The following is a 23,635-nucleotide window of genomic DNA, read 5'->3' as shown; positions in this document are numbered from 1 at the left end:
CTAAGTGTTCATAATTCCTTTTATTTAAAAAAACACTTAATAACAAAGCGAAAATGAACAGTTCTGTCGGGCACAGACACTAAAAAGAAAACAAGATCCCACAAAACCCAAAAGGAAAATGACAACTTAAATATGATCCTCAATCAGAGACAATGATAGACATCTGCCTCTGATTGGGAACCACACACACACGGCCAAAAACAAAGAAATAGAAAACATAGACTTTCCCACCCGAGTCACACCCTGACCTAACCAAACATAGAGAATAATGAGGATCTCTAAGGTCAGTGTGTGACATTGTGGGTGTAGCTTAAGGCTTGTGTTCCTAGCTCCAACAGTGCAGACGTATCTAACAGGTCACAACAATACACACTAATCTAAAAGTAAAATAATGGAATTAAGAAATATATAAATATTAGATTGATCAATTTCAGAGTGCCATTGACTAAAATACAAAATAATAGAATACAGTATATACATATGAGAAGTAAAGCTGTATGTAAATATTGTTTAAACATTATTAAAGTGACTAGTGTTCAATTATTAAAGTGGCCAGTGATTCCAAGTCTGTGTATACAGGGCAGAAGCCTCTAAGGTGAAGTGCTACGTAACCGGATGGAAGCCGGCTAGTGATGGCTATTTAACAGTCTGATGGCCTTGAGATAAAAGCTGGTTTTTAGTCTCTCCGTCCCAGCGTTGATGCACCTGTCTTGACCTCACCTTCTGGATGATAGAGGGGTGAACATGCCGTGGCTTGGGTGGTTTTTGTAATTGATGATCTTTTTGGCCTTCCTGTGAATTTGGCTGCTGTTGGTGTCCTGGAGGGCAGGTATTGTGCCCCCAGTGATGCGTTGGGCAGACCGCACCACCCTCTGGAGAGCCCTGAGGGTCTGGGTGTTTGTGCATCTGTAAAGTTTTGTGAGGGTTTTTGGGGCCAAGCCAAATTTATTTAGCTGTTTCACCTTCTTCACCACACTACCTGTGTGGGTGGACGATATCAGAACATCATTGATGTGTATGCCGAGGAACTTGAAGCTTCCCACCTTCTCCACCTCTGCCCTGTCGATGTGGATAGGGGCGTGCTCCCTCTGCTGTTTCCTGAAGTCCACAATCAGCTCCTTTGTTTTGTTGATGTTGAGTAAGAGGTTATTTTCCTGGCACCATTCTCCCAGGGCCCTCACCTCCGCCCTGTAGGCTGTCTCGTCATTGTTTGTAATCAAGCCTACTACTTTTGTGTCATGCAAACTTGATGATTGAGTTGGAGGCAAGCGTGGCCACGCAGTCATTGGTGAACAGGGATTACAAGAGGGGGCTGAGCACGCACCTTTGTGGGGTCCCAGTGTTGAGGATCATCAGCAAAGTGGAGGTGTTGTTTCCTACCTTCACCACCTGGGGGCAGCCCATCAGGAAGTCCAGGACCTAGTTGCACAGGACGGGGTTCAAATCCAGGGCCCTGAGTTTAAGGATCAGCTTGGAGGGTATTATGGTGTTGAAGGCTGAACTATAGTTAAAGAACAGCATTCTTACATGGGTATTCCTCTTGTATGGATGGGATAGGGCAGTGTGCAGTGTGATGGAGATTGCATCATCTGTGGATCTATTGGGGCGGTAAGCAAATTTAAGTGGGTCTATGGTGTCAGGTAAGGTAGATGTGAAATACTCCTTAACTAGTCTCTCAAAGCACTTCATGATGACAGAAGTGAGTGCTAAAAGGCTATAGTCATTTAATTCAGTTACCTTTTCTTAGGTACAGGAACAGTGGTGGACATCTTGAAACAAGTGTGGACAGCAGACTGGGATAGGGAGAGATTAAATATGTCCATATAAAGCTCTGCTGCTCTGAGGACACTGCTAGGGATGCCGTCTGGGCCGGCAGCCTTGCGAGGGTTAAAACGCTTAAGTGTCTTACTAATGTTGGTCACTGGGAAGGAGAGCGCACAGTCCTTGGTAGTAGGCCGCGTCAGTGGCACTGTGTTATCCTCGATAATGGGCGAAGAAGGTGTTTGGCTGGTCCGGATGCAAGACGTCGGTCAATTTTTACTTTGTTAAAATCCCCAGCTTCAATAAATGCAGCTTCAGGATATATGGTTTCCAGTTTGCATATGGTCCAGTGTAGTTCTTTGAGGGCCGTCGTGGTATCAGCTTGAGGGGGAATATACACAGCTGTGACAATAACCAAAGATAATTCTCTTAAGAGGGAATATGGTCGGCATGAGTAGTTAATCATGAAACATACTCCCCAGCCTTTCTTCTTTATTCCTGGATGGTGTGCACGCCTCCTGAGTAGGACTAAAAGTCCACTTTGAATACTTTTCCTCTGCTGGTGGTGTTTTGGAGCAGCCTCAAACTGCTCAAGTGAGCAAAAGAAACGACAGTCAATCATTACTTTAAGACGTGAAGGTCAGTCAATCCCCAAAACGTTAAGAACTTTCACATTTTCTTCAAGTGTAATCGCAAAAAAGTGCTATGATGAAACTGGTTCTCATGAGGACTGCCACAGGAAAGGAAGACCCAGAGTTACCTCTGCTGCGGCCAAAAAAATGCTTCACTGCGTTCAAGTAACAGACACATCTCAACATCAACTGCTCAGAGGAGACTGCATGAATCAGGCATTCATGGTCGAATTGGTGCAAAGAAGCCACTACTAAAGGACACCAATAAGAGGAATAGACTTGCTTGGGGCAAGAAAGACGAGCAATGGACATTAGACCGGTGGAAATGTGTCCTTTGGTCTGATGGTGGTTGGAACCAAAAATGTTGTGTCTGTATGAGACGCAGAGCAGATGAATGGTTGATCTCTGCATGTGTGGTTCCCACTGTGAAGCATTGAAGAGGAGGTGTGATGGTATGGGGGTGCTTTGCTGGTGACACTGTCAGTGATTTATTTACAATTCAAGGCACACTTAACCAGCATGGCTTCGACAGTATTCTGCAGAGATACGCCATCCCATCTGCTTTGCGCTTAGTGGGACTATCATTTGTTTTTCTACAGGACAATGACCCAAAACACACCTCCTGACACCTCTACTCCCTCTCTTCCCCCCGGCACTCGAGGGAGCCAGGCTCCCCAGCATTGTGCACTTCTGCCATCATCATTAGTCACACCTGCCGTCCCCCCGTCACACGCATCATTGATTATTGGAATCACCTGGACTCAATCACCTCTGTCCTTAACTTCCCTATATCTGTCTGTTTCCCGCGCTCTGTTCCCTCTTTCTGTATTGATTGTCTTATGTCCTTGTATACCCGTGTGCTGACATTGTTCCTGCCTTGTTTTATGTTCCTGAATAAATGTTTAACTCCCCGTACCTGCTTCTCATCTCCGGCGTAGGGCCTTACACCTCCTAGCTGTGTAAGGGCTATTTGAGAGTTATGGAGTGCTGCATCAGATGACCTGGCCTCCACAATCACCCGACCTCAACCCAATTGAGATGGTTTGGGATGAGTTGGACCGCAATGTGAAGGAAAAGCAGCCAACAAGTGCTCAGTATATGTGGGAACTCCTTCAAGACTGTTTGAAAATCATTCCTCATGATGCTAGTCGAGAGAATGCCAAGAGTGTGCAAAGCTGTCATCAAGGCAAAGGGTGGCACTTTGAAGAATGTAAAATATATTTTTGTTTAACACTTTTTTGGTTACTACATGATTCCGTATGTGTTATTTCATAGTTTTTATGTCTTCACTATTATTCTAAGTTGTAGAAAATAGTAAAAATAAAGAAATGAGTTGGTGTGTCCACACTTTTGTCTGGTACTGTGTTTGTCTATTGTGTTGGCATTGGTTTGATTCCTGCCCACACCCTTCTTGCACAAGTAACTCAATCCCCACGACTGAGTTGGTTTCGTTACACATTTCAAATATGGACAGTCTAGGATGTTGTACCCCCATCTTGATAATCAGGGGTAGATGATTTCGTTGAGCTGGGACACTATTCTTTACTATGTACAACAACACTTTTCACTGATGTGTAAATTATCAGAGAATTTGTTTAACATCATATTTGAACTTCTCCAGAAATAGCAGAAGATATTGCGTTGTATTCGAGTCATGTCCGTTCTCAACATAAACTCATGGATGGTGAATCTTTCTAATAAGTTAGGTTTTTAATTAAATTAAATAAAACATTCAATCCGTTTTTTTAAAACAACAAGATTTTGAAATAAGATTGGGTATCATAAATCGAAAGTCTTGTTTCTATGAGCATAAGGCAATGTGTACACATGTAGGACTAAGGGCTCTTTGACCTGAGGCATGGATGTTTTTACTATCTATTGAACACAGTTTATTAAATAGTATACAGTATCCTTTATTAGGCCTCGTTATAACAAACATGTAGCCAATGTGGTTTTTGTTATTGACTTTAACATGGAAATATTTGTCTACACACATTGCATTCACATTTCTTAAATGTACTGCATATTCGAGCCATGAACGTTTGGACAATGCCAAACGTTAAACTCTATAATAACATTAGCCTACCATCACCATTTATATAAACTGTTAGTGACCTTGACATTTGAAAGGTAAAGAAACCGGTCAATAGCCGAGGCTACCAAGGACAGCGATCAGAAAAATAATGTCCAATATAAAGAAGAAACGTGAATGTCTGACTGTTTTGCTGCTCATTATATTTGAATAAGGTTATAGGCTACTGATGAATATGGTTATAGTCTACTGATTAGGCTATTGATTAGGCTACTGTGCGCCTCTTCTAGCAAAATCAATGCCATAACCAACTGCGTTACTGCCAAGACCAGCGACCAGTTAGTATTAAATATCATCAGTAGCACTGCTAGGAATTGTCACTTTGGCACACATTTTTAAAGACACACCTACAATATTTCCACCCCTCCCACCTCAGCATAAGCATGCTGATATAAGACAGTTACATTACTGGCACCAGGTTTGGAAAATAGCAGAGCGCTGGCTTTTTAAAGTGGAAATTGCCCAAGAACGTGTGTTTGACACAAGCGCTGCCTTAACACCAGAGTCCACAGTGTTATTACTAATGGTATGTAGAAATACAATATGAGCTGATGTTTAGTCAACATGGGTGAAATACTGTATACATACTGTATGTTTTAATTACACTCTATAGGGGACTTTGTACTAGGCCATCAACTAAATCCAGACGTCACACCAGAATTGTACTGGCTTCCAGTAATTCAGCAGCCATCAACTAAATAAACATTTGAAAAAGATGTAGCAACATTTTGGTGTGAAACCCCACCTCTTTAAGGAATACCTAGATGAGAGATGTAGAGACTGATGTCAAATGATAAAGAGTGATGAAAGAGAGAGGAGATATAGTTTACACCGGTCTCTTTAAAATTAAAGTAAATGTATTTGCAGTGTTGTAAAGTACTTAAGTAAAAATAAATTAAAGTACTACTTAAGTAGTTTTATGAGGTATCTGTACTTTATTTGACTATTTATAGTTTTGATTTACTTTTACTTCACTACATTCCTGAAGAGTGGAGGATTCCATTGTTTTGGCTGTGTCATTGGAAATCCCCTAGCTACTGCATAGTAAGCACTTAGTGTTGTTAGGTTCTTATTTTACAGATCTAAATAACTCACGGACACTAGAGAAGCTTTAACCAAGTTTAATTCTTCCCAAAGGTTCTGTACAGCTGTATTCAGACAGCAAAACATTTCTCTCCATCACAGTTATATACATCCTACGTAAGACACGCCTTCTCTCCAATCCTTACATCTTATTGTTCAACAGAAAGAGGGTAACAGGATACCAAACACTTAAATGTACTCCCTTAAGGGAATTTGTCCTCACCTCCTGACCTCATCCCCTCCTTCACCTAATCCACAGATATCCACCTGTCTTCCCTATATCAACACGTCACTCTCCTCTCCTCCATAAAACATATTCCAAAGCCTTCTGGCTTTCTACAGAGGACCCTTAACTTCTGACATAAAACCCATTCTCTTCCACTCCTTATCATTTAGTTAATATCTCAATGTTCAAAGTTTAGCCGTTTCCAACAGTGTTAATCAGTAATACAGATATAAAGCACAATACACTGAGATATGAACACCTGTCCAAGGTCATGATTAACAATGTGCAGGGAAATACTTATCCAGATATTTACCAAGTTGTCTTTTTTAATGTTAACATAATTGGAGATCTTTTATACACACACTGATACAGAAACAACAGTTCTGTAAAGAGCGCTCACCAAGGCCTGAATAGTTTATTTTCACACAGCACTTCATATTTGATGACATACCAAATTCTGTCCTGCTGGTCAGGAGGTGTGTGTGTGTGTGGGTGGGTGAACTAGTCATGATTGTTGATTTAGCACTTGTTTTGTTACTGATTGAGCTTTGATAAGGTTTAGAGTTCTGCCCTGATTTAGACAGTTATCTAGCTTCACATTTCTACCCCCAATGTATTTTCTGACTTACCCTGCTTCACAGTGGCTCTATATACATCTGTACGAGGCCCTGTCTGGACTGTCCTGTCCTCACTAGAAAACCTGCAATGCAGCATTTCCCTCTGAGCCTCACACAGTCTCTTACTAATGGAGTAGAGAGCTGAGTAGAGAGCTGAGCCTCTGTTTGAACTAATGGACCACAGCTATACAGATGTTTTATAGAAACTAAGAAAACAGGATGATCAGCTCATTTAAGCACTGTTGTGTCTGTAAACTGGGGACCTGAAAAAATTGAGAATAGTGCTGAACTCCTCTGTCTGCTTAGAGAGCAAAGCAATAGATGGAGGGTGTGTGAGTTATTGTGTCTTGTGTGTCTGGTGAATGAGGCAGACCCAGACAGACAGTGCCAGGCCATATCTCAGAGCAGGCTTCCGTGGGGTTGGAGCAATCTGTGTGGACATTAGTCAGAAAGATGCTCCACCTTTGAAGGGTGGAGGGGTCAGGTACATGAGGACTGCTGGTGAAATCCCAAACTGGTGTGTGTGTGTGTCACAAATGTGTGGGTGTCTCTGCTATCTCTGCTCCTGACATAATCAGTTTAAGCCAGTTGATGATGGTGGGTGTGATATGTCTACTATCTGTGTGTACTTTTAACGTTCTCCCTCCTGTTCTTCCAGACCTTCCCATGACATTAGTCTCGAGGAGTTTGATGATGAGGATCTGTCTGAAATCACAGACGACTGTGGAATAGGACTCAACTATGACTCTGATCCCTATGAAAAGGTAGGACACAAACACACACGCATACAAACACATGCAAGAATGCACACAGACAAACGTACAGGCATACGCACACCAATGTCATGTAGTGAAACAGCAGGTCTGTAATTAAAATAGCTCTCATCATTAACTAGATTAACTTGCAGATGGCTACAAACAACTGCTGCAAACTACTAAAATCTCCTCATGTAGAATAAAACAAAAATACTTCTGCATGGCTTGCTGTTTGGGGTTTTATGCTGGGTTTCTGTATAGCACCTTGTGATGACGGCTGATGTAAAAAGGGCTTTATAAATACATTTAATTGATTGATGTCTTCCTACCCATATGAAGCAAAGCAACTTGTATGTCAGACTGTTTGGGTTTCTTTGTGCGGCTGTGTCAACACATGGTGCTCATGGCTTTCATTAACAGTTGCTATTGGCAACTGCCGCTCCCCTTAGGTAGTTAATAACAAGTAGAGATAGAGGGTGAGATAGAGAAAGATCGAAAATGAGAGAGAGAGTGATAGTCTGTGTTGCTCTGCTTATCTCTTATATAAGCGGCAGTGTAACTAGCTGTTAATACCTGTGTGACCAGTGCTGCCATCATTACATTAGTGGCCTTATAGATGCACTAAGCACAGCCCTGGTCTTTCATTTCCATCCTATCGACATCAGCTCCAACATCAGAACAGAATATGAGTGGTACTGTGCTGTAATGTACAACTCAGATCCCCTCTTAGAGACCGAGATCTGGTAGGAATAATCCAGTCCTGTACTGCTGGAGAAGCACTGGGTCTGTTTCCTCTCTATCATATCTCCCCCCCTCTCTCCCCCGTTCTCTCCGTATTTGTCTCCCCCTCTCTCTCCCGAGGGATGTGAATGTTTTATTTGTGTGGCTCTGAGCCATGGCTGCAGCACAGGGTGAATGATCCAGTGCAGTTTGCTGCTATGCAGAGACAACCTTCCTCCTCCCTCATCATTCCCTTCTACCTCTCCTCCCCTCTCTCCCTTGTCTGCCCATTCCTTCCTCCGTGCTATGCAGAGTTCCGCTCAGAGAAAACCCCCTCCTCGAAACCCCCTCCTCTCTTCCTCATTCCTCTCTTCCTCCTCTTTTCTTCCCTCAAATCCCAACTGTATGTGTAGGGATACAGGGAGGGAGGGAGGGAGGACCCTAAAAAAAATACAACCTCAGCAAGTTGAGGGAAATGCTTGTATCCTTGCAATCTCAGATGTCATATTTCAAACGCAGATAACCCAACGGTGCACACAGTCCCAGTCTGCTCAGTTCAAAGATGTGTGGGTGTATGCCAGAGATGGTGTTACTCTGTGTTATGTTACATAACCAACCCCACCCCCACCACGTTGCTCATCCCCTCAGAAACTAATCCTGCTGACATCAGACCAACCCTCGGGATTAAACACAGAGCTTCAGAGTGTGCGTGTGTGTAAGTGTGTGTGTGTGTGCGTTTCAAGTTGTTGTCCTGTTGGAAGGTGAACCTTCACCCCAGTCTGAGATCCCGAGTGCTGTGGAGAAGGTTTCATTAAAGATCTCTCTGTATTTTGCTCCGTTCATCCGTCCCTCAATCCTGACTAGTCTCCCAGTCCCTGACGCCAAAAAAATGTCCCCACACCATGATTTTAGCCTGCACCATTATTCACCGTAGTGATGGAGCCAGGTCTTCTTCAGACGTGACGCTTGGCATTTAGGCCAAAGAGTTCAAATTTGGTTTCATCAGACCAGAGAATCTTGCTTCTCATGGTCTGAGAGTCCTCTAGGTGCCTTTTGGCAAACTCCAAGTGGGCTGTCATGTGCCTTTTACTGAGGAGTGGCTTCCGTCTGGCCACTCTACCATGAAGTCCTGATTGGTAGAGTGCTGCAGAGATGGTTTTCCTTCTTTAAGGTTCTCCCATCTCCACAGAGGAACTCAGAGGAACTATGGAGCTCAGAGTGACCATTGGGTTCTTGGTTATTAAACGACTGACGATGGCTTGAGACTGGTAGATGACAATCACCCAATCAAATACAGTAAACACACACATACCATCATAAACTGGCTTAAATGGATTATGTCAATCATCTAATTTCTTAAAATACCAGAAAGGGCGTTTAGTTGGAGAGAAGACTTGAAAGCTTTAAAATGTCATGTTTTGACAACATAAGCCCATGCCGCTGTCATGCCCTGACCTTAGTTATCTATGTTTTATGTATTGTTTTGGTCTGGTGAGGGTGGGTATGTGTGTTTTTGTCCTGTCTAGGGTTTTTGTATATCTATGGGTTTTTATATGTCTAGGTAATGTAGGTCTATGCTGGCCTGAATTGGTTCCTAATCAGAGGCAGCTGTTTATTGTTGTCTCTGATTGGGGATCCTATTTAGGTTGCCATTTCCATTTTGGTTTTGTGGGTTATAGTCTGTGTACAGTTGCATGTCAGCACTCGTTCTATATAGCTTCCCGTTCGTTTTGTTAGTTTGTTTAGTGTTCTTTCCTTATTAAAAGAAGAATGTATTCATATCACACCTTGGTCTCCTCTATACGACGAATGTGACAGAATAACCCACCAATCCAGGACCAAGGAGCGTGAAAAGGAGGAACAACACTTAATGGGGAAATGGACCTGGGAGGAGATATTAGATGGAGCAGGACCCTGGACACAGCCGGGGGAGTATCGCCGTCCTAAGGAGGAGATAGAGGCAGCGAAAGCGGAACGGCGTTACTACGAGGAGAAATACCGGAGAATAGAGGAACGCCGATGATATGAAGGTACACGGCTAGCACGGAAGCCCGAGAGGCAGCCCCAATAATGACCTGAGCCAACTCCTCGTGCTTACTGTGGGGAGCGTGTTACTGGTCAGGCACCGTGTTATGCGGTAGAACGCACGGTGTCTCCAGTGCACTATTCTATCCCGGTGCTCTCTATTCCAGCTCCTCGCAGTGGCTGGGCTAGAATGGGCATCCAGCCAGGAAAGAGGGTGCCGGCTCAGCGCTCCTGGTCTCCAGTATACCTCTTTGGACCTCTTTGGACTCTTTGGTGAGTCTGCACAGCCCAGTGCATCCTGTGCCAGCGCCCTGCATCCGCAGGGTGAAAATAAACATCCAGCCAGGACGGGTTGTGTCAGCTCTACACTCCAGACCTCCAGTACACCTCCACAGTCCAGTACGTCCTGTGCCTGCTCCCCGCACTCGCCCTGAGGTGTGTGTCACCAGCCCGGTACCACCAGTACCGGCACCGCACACCAGGCCTACAGTGCACCTCGGCAGTCCAGAGCGTCCAGCGACAGTACCCAGTCTAGAGCGTCCGGCGACAGTACCCAGTCCAGAGTGTCCGGCGACAGTACCCAGTCCAGAGTGTCCGTATGTGTAGTTGCATGTCAGCACTTGATCTATATAGCTTCACGTTCGTTTTGTTAGTTTGTTTAGTGTTCTTTCGTTATTAAAAGAAGAATGTATTCATATCACGCTGCGCCTTGGTCTCCTCTATACGACGAACGTGACAGCCTCCCTCCATCCTATTGGTGGAAACTGTTGCAGTTACTAATGAATTTTTGAAGATGACACAGAATGCTTTGAGAATGAAGAAAACATAGATATTTTCATGTGTGTAATGATGTTTTTCCACTTGGTTGAACTGCAGTAAGCTGCGATACTTACATGCCAGCACATACACATACTGCACATACATTCAGAAATAATCAACCTAACGATGGTTCATTTCCCCATCACACACGCAAGCAAATCCAGTGGTTTGTAATCCCTAATATTGACATTCTGAATAACATGAATGATTATGTTGTAGTAGTATTATTTTTACTTAACTTGGGTACTTACACAGGTAAACATGTTCTCACTGTGATTCTTATGCAGATTGAGTAAAGGAGAGGAGGGGAGAGTAGAGAACACTGGTCTACATTTCCCATAATGCTTCAGTGGAGAGGAGAGGGAGGTTATACCTGATTTCTCCTGACAGTTTCTGTATGTTTCCCTAGAGTCTCATGACCTGACTGTGTCTGTGAGTTAGAAATAAGCTACAGATGAGCTAGAAATGAGCATGAGTCTACATTGTTTTCCCTCCTCTGTTTACCTTTTATAATGAATCTCAGTGAACGCCTGGTCAGGTGGAAGCAGATGGGTAATTTTCATGTTAGCCCTTACATTGGCATCTATCAATCTTTGGGAGTAGAATAGAGAAATTAGTAGAGAGAAAAACTGAATGAATGAATGCAAGAGAGCGAGAGAAAGAGGGAGGGGAGTCATTCTGTTGGGAGCAGACTACCAGTCCTTTGAGTCAGACCCAGGCATGAATCACTGAGCTATCAGATGAAAGGAGTGTCTCCCTCTACCTCCCTACTCTTTTATTTCTTTCTTTGTTTCTTATGTCTCTGTCTCACACAATACCTTCTGAAGGTTTTCATACCCCATGACTTTTTCCAAATTGTGTTGTGTTACAAACTTAATTTAAAAGTGTTTAAATGGAGATGTTTTATCACACACAATACACCATAATGTCAATGTGGAATTATGTTTTTAGAAATGTGTACAAATGAAAACAAAATGAAAAGCTGAACGGTATTGTATTGCCCTTCGTTATGGCAAGACTAAAGTTCAGGATTAAAAATGTCCTTAACAAGTCACATAACAAGTTGCATGGACTCACTCGGTGTATAATAATAGTATTTAACATGATTCTTGAATGACTACCTAATCTCTGTACCCCACACATATAATTATTTGTAAGGTCCCTCAGTTGAGCAGTGCATTTCAAACACATTCAAAGACCAGGGAGGTTTTCTCAATGTCTTGCAAAGAAGGGCACCTATTGGTAGATGGGTAAAAAAAAAGCAGACATTGAATATCCCTTTGAGCATGGTGAAGTTATTAGTTAAGCTTTGGATGGTGTATCAATACACCCAGTCACTACAAAGATACAGGTGTCCTTCCTAAGAGGAAGGAAACCACTCAGAAATTTCACCATGAGGCCAATGGTGACTTTAAAACACCTACAGAGTTTAATGGCTGTGATAATGTAGGAGAAAACTGAGGATGGATCAAAAACATTGTAGTTACTCCTCAATACTAACCTAATTGACAGGGTGAAAAGAAGAAGCCTGTACAGAATCAAAATATTCCAAAACATGCATCCTGTTTGCAACAAGGCACTAAAGTAATGCTGCAAAGAAAAATTGGCAAAGCAATTCACTTTTTGTCCTGAAACAAAGTGTCATGTTTGGGTCAAATCCAATACGACATGATACCACTCCTCATATTTTTACGCATAGTGGTGGCTGCACCATGTTATGGGTATGCTTGTAATCATTAAGGACTGGGAAGTTTTTCAAGATAAAAAAGGAACCGAATGGAGCTAAGCACAGGCAAAATCCTAGAGGAAAACCTGGTTCAATCTGCTTTCCACCAAACACTGGGAGATTAATTTATCATTCAACAGGACAATAACATAAAACACAAGGCCAAATCTACACGGGAGTTGATTACCAAGAAGACAGTGAATTTTCCTGAGTGGCCGAGTTACAGTTTTGCCTTAAATCTACTTGAAAATCTATGGCATGACCTGAAAATGGTTATCTAACGATCATCAACAAGTATCATCGCAGAATTTGAACACGACGAACAAAAGGAGCTGATCAAAAGCAGGGGAAAGGAGCTTAAAGGGACCAAATTCGGTCTCAATTACCAATTTCCAGGGGAGATCAACTGTATCCGATACAGAGGCAACAGAGGGAGAAGTGTAAGCGTGCCTTTCTCATTGTGGAAAAACTCTATCGAGACTGTATCCGACAGGTCCATAACAGAGGCAACAGGGACTTCAGGTTATGAGAAAAATAAATTATGGGAACTGTAAAAATATCTGAACACTATAAAGTGGATATAAACACATGTACTCAATTACATGCTCGCTTATACATACGGACTTATACATACACACACCTGATCACGCTCTCTTCTCTCACTTTTCTCTTTTCTCTCCCTCTCTCTATTGTCGAACTGTTTTATAATTTAATATGTTTCTTGTTTGTCTGTTTTTTCTGTATTTGTCTACAAGTTTATACATGTTTGCAACAAGCAAGGGGATGATATCAGAATAGGGGCATTGGGGAATAATAACATATTGTACGGAATACATTTGTACTGTAGTGAAGCCGTCTAGAGTAATGCAAGGTCTGTTTCATGATCATGTGAAACGTCAATTGCTATGGAAATGGTAATTATGATGCAACTATGACGGTGATATGATAAGGATTACAATTATCATCATGAATATTAAGGCTATACGCACTACATGTTACACACATAGACACTCAACCATGCAAATTGGCAGAGTTATTATTTATTTGGACAGCACACATTATAGTGTTACTCTTATACAGACATCTTATACATACATCTTACACAATCTCACTAAATCACATCCAATATCATACACATTGTTAGGTTCTTATTTTTCAGACTAAAGAACTCACGGACACTAGAGAAGCTTTAACCAAGTTTAATTATTCCCAAGGATTCTGCACAGCTGTATTCAGACAGCAAAACATTTCTCTCCGTCACAGTTATATAAAACCCACTAAAGACACTCCTCCTTCTTTCCAATCCTTATATCTTATTGTTTAATAGGAAAAGGGTAACAGGATACCAAACCCTTATTACTCCCTTAAGGGGATCTGACCTCACCTCCTGACCCCTCCTTCACCCAATCCACAGATGTCCATCTGTCTTTCCTGTATCAACATGGTGCTCTCCTCCCGTCTCCCAACACATTCCAACGCTATCTGGCTTTCTACAGAAAACCATTAACTTCTGACAAAACCCAGTCGTCTCTTTCACTCCTAATATTCAATGCTTCTTCTCTATCATTTATTTAATATCTCAATGTTCAAAATGTCGAATCCATCAGAATCCATCCTCTTGAACAATAGCATCCTAATGTTCAATTCATATAAACTTGGAAATTACTAATACATGGATAAACAATGATAATAAAACATGAATAAAACAAACTAACAAATTATTATAAAACATGCATTAAACAAACAAACAATTAACAAACAGTTACCGCGAGGTTTACAAATTCAGAGACTTATGGCCTCTGTATTATGATCACACAATTATTCCCATCTATCATCATGTAACAAAATGCCATTTCAGCTGAATCTGTGGTCTTGTTATATGTCAGATGGAACAGCTTTCAGTTTCTCCACTTCCCCCTTCTGGTTCCTAAGAGAGTGATACTTTCCTGCTGGGTTCCACAAAAATGAAAGCTCTAAAAAGTTTATTCATGCTTTCGCCCAGTCTTCCTCTTTCGGCCCCAGGTTCCGAGAGTCATGCCATTTTCACTTTGTTCCCCATCTTCTCTATTTCACCTGATAGGCAAGTGCGTATCCCTAATCCACGTTACATCCTCTTGAGGGAACTCAGCACTGTATCTGCTTTCACATCAATGCCTTCAACATTTTGTTCAGAGTACAATTACCCCTCTATCCTTTATCATATGTTTCATTAATCAATAAATCAGATAACCAGTGATCCAACTATGATGTTTATAGTAGCTCCCAGACCCAACCCATCTGTATGCCTTACAGAGGAATCTAGTTTCTCTCTTTCTCTCCGCTCCTCTGTCATGGTGTCTTCACTCACCCATTATGCAGCTGGACCTCACTTCACATGAGAACTATGCACCCCCCAAGGAGAGACATGACGATCTTTACCACTGTAGGTACTGTACGGAGTAGTGCGTCTCACCAAATAACGCTGTCCCAATACCCCCGCCTGGTGTCTCTTGATGTACACTCAATCTCCAGGATTCAGCCCGTGCCCTTGGTTATATCTCTGCTTCCACCTGAGGATATACACACTGCAAACACATGGGTCATTTCCTGACAACATGATTTGTGATATTTGAATAACTGCATCCCCTGCCCTCCCATCGGTTCCCCAGTTACCAGTCACCAATCCATGTGACATGAGTCATCATAAACTGATATCCCAACAATGCTACTAAACTAACCATTGCTACTTTCAACATGGCCCATGACTATAGTCTCACAATACCCCTCATTTGCGCAGTAGTCCAATTCCATGCTATCAATACAGCATTCTTCACTACTAGTACTGCTCCTTCAGTTACTCTCCCTACAGCGACTGCCATGAGAATACCTCCTGCATGTAATCTGTCAAATGTTCACCGGCTGTTAGAAATTGGGGGAAAATGAATGAGTTGGGAATAATATCCAACATAATAAAACTGAGTCACAGTTGTCCTGAACTTTTACCATAGTGTCTGAAATGCCACCACTATCTCTTCTTCTCTCACCATGATCTAGGTATGTGTAATGTTCAACTAAATCCCCGTATTGTGTACAGTTAGCTGTCCTTCCTCTTCTATGACCTATCTCCTGTAACAATATGCCGTCTCTGGGAATGATACTCCTCTATCATTACATTTAACCCATAATACACTATACTCCTAATGCATTTTCTACAGTTATAAACATACTAACACATTCTCCAATCAGTTAGTCAATATACATCATTCCCTCCTCTGGAACAATTAACACCCTCAAGTTTCACGAAACCTAAAAACATATTGACTTGAAAAGAAAAGCGAAACAAAGTACATGTTTAATAATTTAGCACCACTCATTGATGCAATGCAACTCGGAATACAGGGTAAGACAAAAAAACAAAACACTTTCATGGTTGTCCCAAGCGATCATCCTGTGATTCCCCCAAACAAACTTACATCCCCTCAGATTGACGCTTAGAGATAACTCTCTTTCCCAAATAAATGTTAGCAGCGCCCTCCTCTCCTCATCGGGCTTCAGCCATTCTCTCTCGCTGTATCCCAATCACAACTAAAACATTTTTATCAATTATCCAACCCGAATGTAGAATGACTGGCCTCAGTGCTTACTTTGAGTCTAGGGCTCAAATTCCAGTTGATCAACTTAGCACACATCATCCCTGTTAGAACATACATTTATAAACAACCTTTTACTGCCAGTCATAACTCTTCTCATTACAGCCCCCCTTTGTCCCTGTTTTCCTGTCATGAGTGGCCTGGTAAAGAAAGATCAGTATCTCAATGCATTCTTAGTCTAAATAGTCAGCAGGGCGTATATACCACCACCCACATTTACTTTGCCCGGCACAATTCTATTGTGTCTTCTTCAGATGTCGTTTAGTTCATTTTCCCAACGGCACTTGTAACTTTTGCCTGTCACATTTCATGGCCCTTGATAATGTCCCTATTTTAATATCGAAGTAGATATTTCCGTTTCTCCCACATACATGATTCTCTCACCTGAGCTTGTTCTCTGTCTCCACTCTCACTCCACACGCGCTCTCAGCACCCTCCGACCCTGGTTTATGGCTAGGACTCTGATAGGAGTGGTAAAAGTCACTGACTCTCATTGCACGACTTTGTCGCTCTTTCTTCAGCCAGTTAGGGAGGGTTTTGAAATTTACACACACTGTCTATGGTCAAATTATTCCTACCATGCATTAAGACACGATCTGACGTCACCTACCATGATAACTGTTGTTATTATCTGTGTTTTTTTTTAGGTTATGTTCATTACATTTCTGTTTCAGGAAACCAGACAAACATTGACTATATGACGAATTAAGACATGAACGTTTTCTTAATACCATCTCGAAGACAAATGTCAAAAAGCATAACAATGTTACTGCTAAAACCTTCTTCTATATTAGCCCATACTCCCTTATTCTACTGGCGACCTCTAGGAAGAGTTAGCAGATCCTGAAGTTAGCGCCCTAACCCCTCGCATAATTCCCACTCCAGGATCCCAATCTGGTGAAATTTTTATCAAAACAAAAACACAACATGAAATCAGCAATATACACAATATCACAATCCATTTGAAGTAACTGTCATCCCTTATTAACATATATTTTCCTTTCTATGTGAAGCCTGAACACAGTACCACTGTATAAGTACCCCAAAACCATGACCTCAGGGAACCGGTAATTTTCCGCTTTCACACACATGATTAAACATAAACATGTTAAATCAAAAATAAACAAATTAGAATAACTAATCAACTTAGAATTACAAATCTTTAAATCAAATCAAATCAAATTTTATTTGTCACATACACATGGTTAGCAGATGTTAATGCGAGTGTAGCGAAATGCTTGTGCTTCTAGTTCCGACAATACAGTAATAACCAACAAGTAATCTAACTAACAATTCCAAAACTACTGTCTTATACACAGTGTAAGGGGATAAAGAATATGTACATAAGGATATATGAATGGGTGATGGTACAGAGCAGCATAGGCAAGATACAGTAGATGGTATCGAGTACAGTTTAATATACATATGAGATGAGTATGTAAACAAAGTGGCATAGATAAAGTGGCTAGTGATACTCCCTCTGGAAATAATAATAATCTCTGAAAGTAATGGTCCAATTTGGATAGAGAATGGTGTTTCTCATTAATTTTATAATGAAATCCCCCTGTTCCGTCAATTTCTAATGAGGGTGATCATTTCTCATTAGGATTTTTTGTATACAGGGCTTTCTACACCATTAAAATGTTTCCTCTCCCTTCCTTTGCCTGTCCTTCGGAAACCATTTAAATACCTCTTCAAAACATTTCCGTCCTCCTGCATACCCAATTTAACTGAATTGAAAAGACCCCATCCAATACATCCCACAACACGACTCGGTCTCTCCACCGAGTCTAACGATTCACTGGTCTCCTCTTCCCCATGATTCTCCATAACCACCACACCACATAAAAAAATGTAAAGTTCATTTTAGGTTTGTTAACCCCTAAAGTTAATTTTAGGTTTGTTAACCGCTATACTAATTCCCCGTGACCCCTCCACCCTTTCGTTCATTCTAGAATCCTATTCCATAACACGACATCAAAATAAAACCACATAAAATGTCTCATAGTTTAAAAAAACAAACCCAAAGCCTTCTGAGTTTGCAAGGAATGTTTGGCCATATAATATAAATGTGTTACCTTTAGAATCCATTCCCCTGGCATTTCACCTAGAATCTTCAACCCAAATACGTTTTCCTGTGGCAAATTTAGCCAATTTAGCCATCGTAAGGAATCCGCAATATATACATGTGGTTCTCTAACCCTTTCTTTCACTAAGGCAGCCGCCTTAGCCATTCTGTCTGCTTTACGATTACCTATGGCGATTTTATCTGCACGACTAGTATGAGCTTCACCTTTCACCACTGTTATCCTCTCTATGATACGTGGGACGGTAGCGTCCCACCTGACCAACATCCAGTGAAATTGCAGAGCGCCAAATTCAAAAACAAATACTGATTATAAAAATTCAGAAAACATACAAGTGTTATACAAAGGTTTAAAGATGAACTTGTTGTGAATCCAACCACGGTGTCAGATTTCAAAAGGGCTTCATGGCGAAAGCATACCATACGGTTATTTGAGAACATCGCTCAGCAGACAAATCAATACAAATAGTAACCAGCCAGTAGAAGAGTTACACAAGTCAGAAATGGAGATAAAAATGAATTACTTACCTTTGATCATCTTCATATGGTTGCACTCAGAAGACATTCATTTTACGTTACTCAATAAATGTTAATTTTGTTCGATAAAGTCTTGCTTTATATCCAAAAACCTCGCTTTGTTCGTGCGTTTTCTTCAGTAATCCACAGGCTCAAACGCAGTCACAAAATATAAAAAGTAAACAAGAAAGGTGGCACGCTCTTGGGATTGCACATGAAAAAGCTCTGTGTCACTTTAGGGTCCATTCATTCAGACTGGTCTTACTCCCTCATTTTTCAGAATACAAGCCTTTAACAATTTCTAAAGACTGTTGACATCTAGTGGAAGGCATAGTGTGACGACCCTCCCACTCTGTCTGCCGTATTCTCTCTTTGTTGTTTCCTTATTAGGATGCTGGTGGGCGGAGTTGGGAGGGTCGTCAGCAACATGGAAAACATCTGGGCCCGTTGTCTCCCAGGATAAATACACCACTTCCCCATTCATGGAGGAGACTCTCTCCATGCAGACACCTTTATAGATTTTGTTGTGTTTCTTGGTGGTGTTTTGGTTGTTTGCTTTAGCATCTTTCAACACCCTGCATTATCACATTCATGCATGCAAAACACTCACTTACACTACTGATTACTGATTACACACACTATTGTATATTATACTTAGTTACTTATTTAATAAATATATATTTTGTTACTCCTTATCTCCACGTTGTCTCCCTTTTGTTACAGGCTTTGAGCCAGTTCATTGACACATAGGAACTGTAATTTGAGTCCTAAGTCAATGGATACTGTAAAAACTACAAAAATAAAATGTGTTTTCTATCCAAATCTACCAATATATCCATATCCTAGCTTCTGGGCCTGAGTAGCAGGCAGTTTACTTTGGGCACGCTTTTCATCCGGGGGTGAAAATAGTGCCCCCTACCATAGAGAAGTTAATTTACTGGCTAATTGACATGCTTCTGATAATGCCTCTACCTCCAGACCATTTTTATTGTTTTTCCTGTTGCTGCTAACATGTGACCACAATGTACCGAAATCAAAAGCTACTCCAAATGCATCCCACACACAGCGTACCCCATTACATTACTCTCTTCTCTTCTGTGTTCATGTGACTAGAGCCATCTGTATACAATATTTTTCCTAATTCCAATGCTGTCTCTTGCAAAGCAGGCCTAAGTTTTGGAGTAACCTGATCTGGGTCAGATGTATGCGATTCACCCTCCCCATGCAAAAGCATGAACAACGCAGGTTTCAAAGCACCAATCTTATGAAATTGTAGATTTTCCCCATTTAACGTTAACTCCCATTTTGTCCATCTTGCACTAGTAACATGTTGTGCTTTCATGCTGCTCACTATGGTTGCTACTGCGTGTGGAACATACAAATCTACTTTTTGACCCATTGTAATGGAAGCCATGTTATGCAACACCATTTCAGTCACCTGTACCGCCCTAAGGCACGGTGGCATTCCTTTTGCCACCAAGTCTAGTGATTTACTCCAGTACATTACTGGTCTCTATCTACCCCCACAACTCTGCGCAACCACCCTGTCACAACGTCCCTCCTGTTCATTAACAACATTTTAAAAACAGATCCCAATGCTGGCACTTGACAAAATGCTTTTTTAACTAGACAAACGCTTCCTCACACTCTTGATTCCACTCTATCCTCTCATGGGGACCCTTCTCCCCTTTCGTCAACTCTGTACGTGTCTCAGAAACTTCAGAGAATGACGAAATAAAATGTCTAACAAAATTGAAAACTCCTAAAGTTTTCCTGAGCATGCGAGGAGTGTTTGGCCGTGCCAAAGAACACATTGTTTCTACCCAATCCCGGGTAATGTGTATCTTGCTCTTAGAATTCAAAACCCCCAAATATGTTTCCTCTTGCTTTGCTAGTTGTGCTTTATGACCCTGTTCTGACAAATTGTCTACCAATGTGGTGCGGTCTTGCAAATGAGTTTCTTCGTCTTTTGATACTATTAACGAATCATCCACGTATTGTACCAACACAGAACATACCATTACACCCTTTTAATGATTGTTTCAATGCAAAAGGATATCAAGTGGGACTATTTGTAAATCCCATCGGTACTCAACTAAAAGTTAGGTAAAACGTGATCTCATACCTCTTCCATCACATAGAAAATGTAATCTCTATGAACTACTTATTGATCGAGCAGAGACTATACACCGCTAGGTGAAAATTCTTGTTAATCTCAAAATTATTAGTTGTCGCTCTTTTGAAAAAGATGCAAACGCTTGTATAGCTGAATTTCCTGCTAATGCACTAGGTTCCAGTATCACCTTACACTCATTCTTCCAATGCCCGATAGCTCCCTGTTTTAGATGTGGGACTATCTCCTTACGCTTTGATGTTTTTTTTTCACTACGTTTCTTTGTTTTATCCTGGCCATTAAAACTATAGTCAGTCATTTTCTCTACGGCCCAATTAATCCCTCGCACGTCTGCGAGTTGAGCGGAGTTATATTCCACTCTCAAAACATCGTCTTGAATTAAATCTACTATCCCCGTATTCATTCCGGGTTTACAGTGATGCATTTTCTGTTGATAGAATGCTGACATCAAAACGCTGGTATATTTAGCTTTTGATTCTGGTTTTATGTCCTTGTGCCAAGTCATAATTGCCTCCCTGAATTCTTTATTTGATTTGAATTCACCGTCAGCAGGAAAATGTTGTCCACTTGTATCTAATTTGCAATTTTTTTCCCATATTCCAGCTGAATTGGTAGAATGCTCGTCTGCGTCTCTTAGCGCTTCCATGGCTTTATTAAATTCTGCTAGCTCTATTTTATATGGAGAAACGGGTCCGTTTGTTGCCATATCAATAGTTATTATTTCCTAAACACTCTCCCGACAGTGTTCAGGGTATTTCAGATTTTTTCACGTCTATAATACACTCCTTCTATTAACTGCCAGGTCGCAGTTGCAAATGAGAACTTGTTCTCAACTATCCTACCTGATTAAATAAAGGTGAAATAAAAAATAAATAAATGAACTGTTTTTAAGATGGCACTACACACTTCCCCAGATAATAATTAATTGGTCGTGGCACTTAATACCTTGTATTATAACCAATTACTGGAGAATACGGACAGGACTTTATGTACTATCTCAAATATCCCTATTATTGATAACCCACATCATCTCTCATCGCGCCCTCTCCCCATAGGGCATAAACCAACCTCTTTCACACACACTCACACCCTGTGCTCTCACGGCCACTGCAACTGGGCCTTTTGCCCTTACGGGTTTATATACCGTTAAACTATTGTTTTACTCTCCACAGGATTTTTTTCCCTCTTTTTTATTTCACCTTTATTTAACCAGGTAGGTTAGTTGAGAACAAGTTCTCATTTGCAACTGCGACCTGGCCAAGATAAAGCATAGCAGTGTGAACAGACAACAACACAGAGTTACACATCGATTAAACAATAAACAAGTCAATAACATAGTAGAAAAATAATTATCTATATACATTGTGTGCAAAAGGCATGAGGTAGGCAATAAATAGGCCATAGGAGTGAATAATTACAATTTAGTAGATTAACACGAGTGATAAATGATCAGATGAACATGTGCAGGTAGAGATACTGGTGTGCAAAAGAGCAGAAAAGTAAATAAAGTAAAAACAGTATGGGGCTGAGGTAGGTAAATTGGGTGGGCTATATACCGATGGACTATGTACAGCTGCAGCGATCGGTTAGCTGCTCAGATAGTAGATGTTTAAAGTTGGTGAGGGAGATAAAAGTCTCCAACTTCAGCGATGTTTGCAATTCGTTCCAGTCGCAGGCAGCAGAGAACTGGAAGGAAAGGCGGCCAAATTTGGTTTTGGCTTTAGGGATGATCAGTGAGATACACCTGCTGGAGCGCGTGCTATGGGTGGGTGATGCCATTGTGACCAGTGAACTGAGATAAGGCGGAGCTTTACCTAGCATAGACTTGTAGATGACCTGGAGCCAGTGGGTCTGGTGACGAACATGTAGCGAGGGCCAGCCGACTAGAGCATACAGGTCGCAGTGGTGGGTGGTATAAGGTGCTTTAGTAACAAAACGGATGGCACTGTGATAAACTGCATCCAGTTTGCTTTGTAGAGTATTGGAAGCTATTTTGTAGATGACATCGCCGAAGTCGAAGATCGGTAGGATATTCAGTTTTACTAGGGTAAGTTTGGCGGCGTGAGTGAAGGAGGCTTTGTTGTGAAATAGAAAGCAGACTCTAGATTTGATTTTGGATTGGAGGTGTTTGATATGAGTCTGGAAGGAGAGTTTGCAGTCTAGCCAGACACCTAGGTACTTATAGATGTCCACATATTCAAGGTCGGAACCATCCAGGGTGGTGATGCTAGTGGGGCATGCGGGTGCAGGCAGCGAACGGTTGAAAAGCATGCATTTGATTTTACTAGCGTTTAAGAGCAGGTGGAGACCACAGAAGGAGTGTTGTATGGCATTGAAGCTCGTTTGGAGGTTAGATAGCACAGTGTCCAAGGAAGGGCCAGAAGTATACAGAATGGTGTCGTCTGTGTAGAGGTAGATCAGGGAATTGCCCGCAGCAAGAGCAACATCATTGATATATACAGAGAAAAGAGTCGGCCCGAGAATTGAAACCTGTGGTACCCCCATAGAGACTGCCAGAGGACCGGACAACATGCCCTCCGATTTTGACACACTGAACTCTGTCTGCAAAGTAGTTGGTGAACCAGGCAAGGCAGTCATTAGAAAAACCAAGGGTACTGAGTCTGCCGATAAGAATATGGTGATTGACAGAGTCGAAAGCCTTGGCCAGGTCGATTAAGACTTCTCTACAGTACTGTCTTTTATCGATGGCGGTTATGATATCGTTTAGTACCTTGAGCGTGGCTGAGGTGCACCCGTGACTGGCTCGGAAACTGGATTGCACAGCGGAGAAGGTACGGTGGGATTCGAGGACTT

General features: G+C 41.6%; 1 protein-coding gene across 1 annotated transcript in view; it reads left to right on the top strand.

Moving 5' to 3' along the window:
- The window catches only part of mapk8ip2 (mitogen-activated protein kinase 8 interacting protein 2), a 119,405-nt gene that overhangs the window by 49,674 nt on the left and 46,096 nt on the right, over nt 1–23,635 (top strand). Inside the window, exon 2 of the mRNA XM_046360245.1 lies at nt 7,070–7,175. Coding sequence (XP_046216201.1) covers nt 7,070–7,175 — 106 coding nt within the window. The remainder of the gene's footprint in view (nt 1–7,069; nt 7,176–23,635) is intronic.

The sequence above is a fragment of the Oncorhynchus gorbuscha genome, linkage group LG01 (assembly GCF_021184085.1).
Source record: "Oncorhynchus gorbuscha isolate QuinsamMale2020 ecotype Even-year linkage group LG01, OgorEven_v1.0, whole genome shotgun sequence".
NCBI lineage: Eukaryota > Metazoa > Chordata > Actinopteri > Salmoniformes > Salmonidae > Oncorhynchus > Oncorhynchus gorbuscha.
This window is presented reverse-complemented; position numbering and strand designations above follow the sequence as displayed.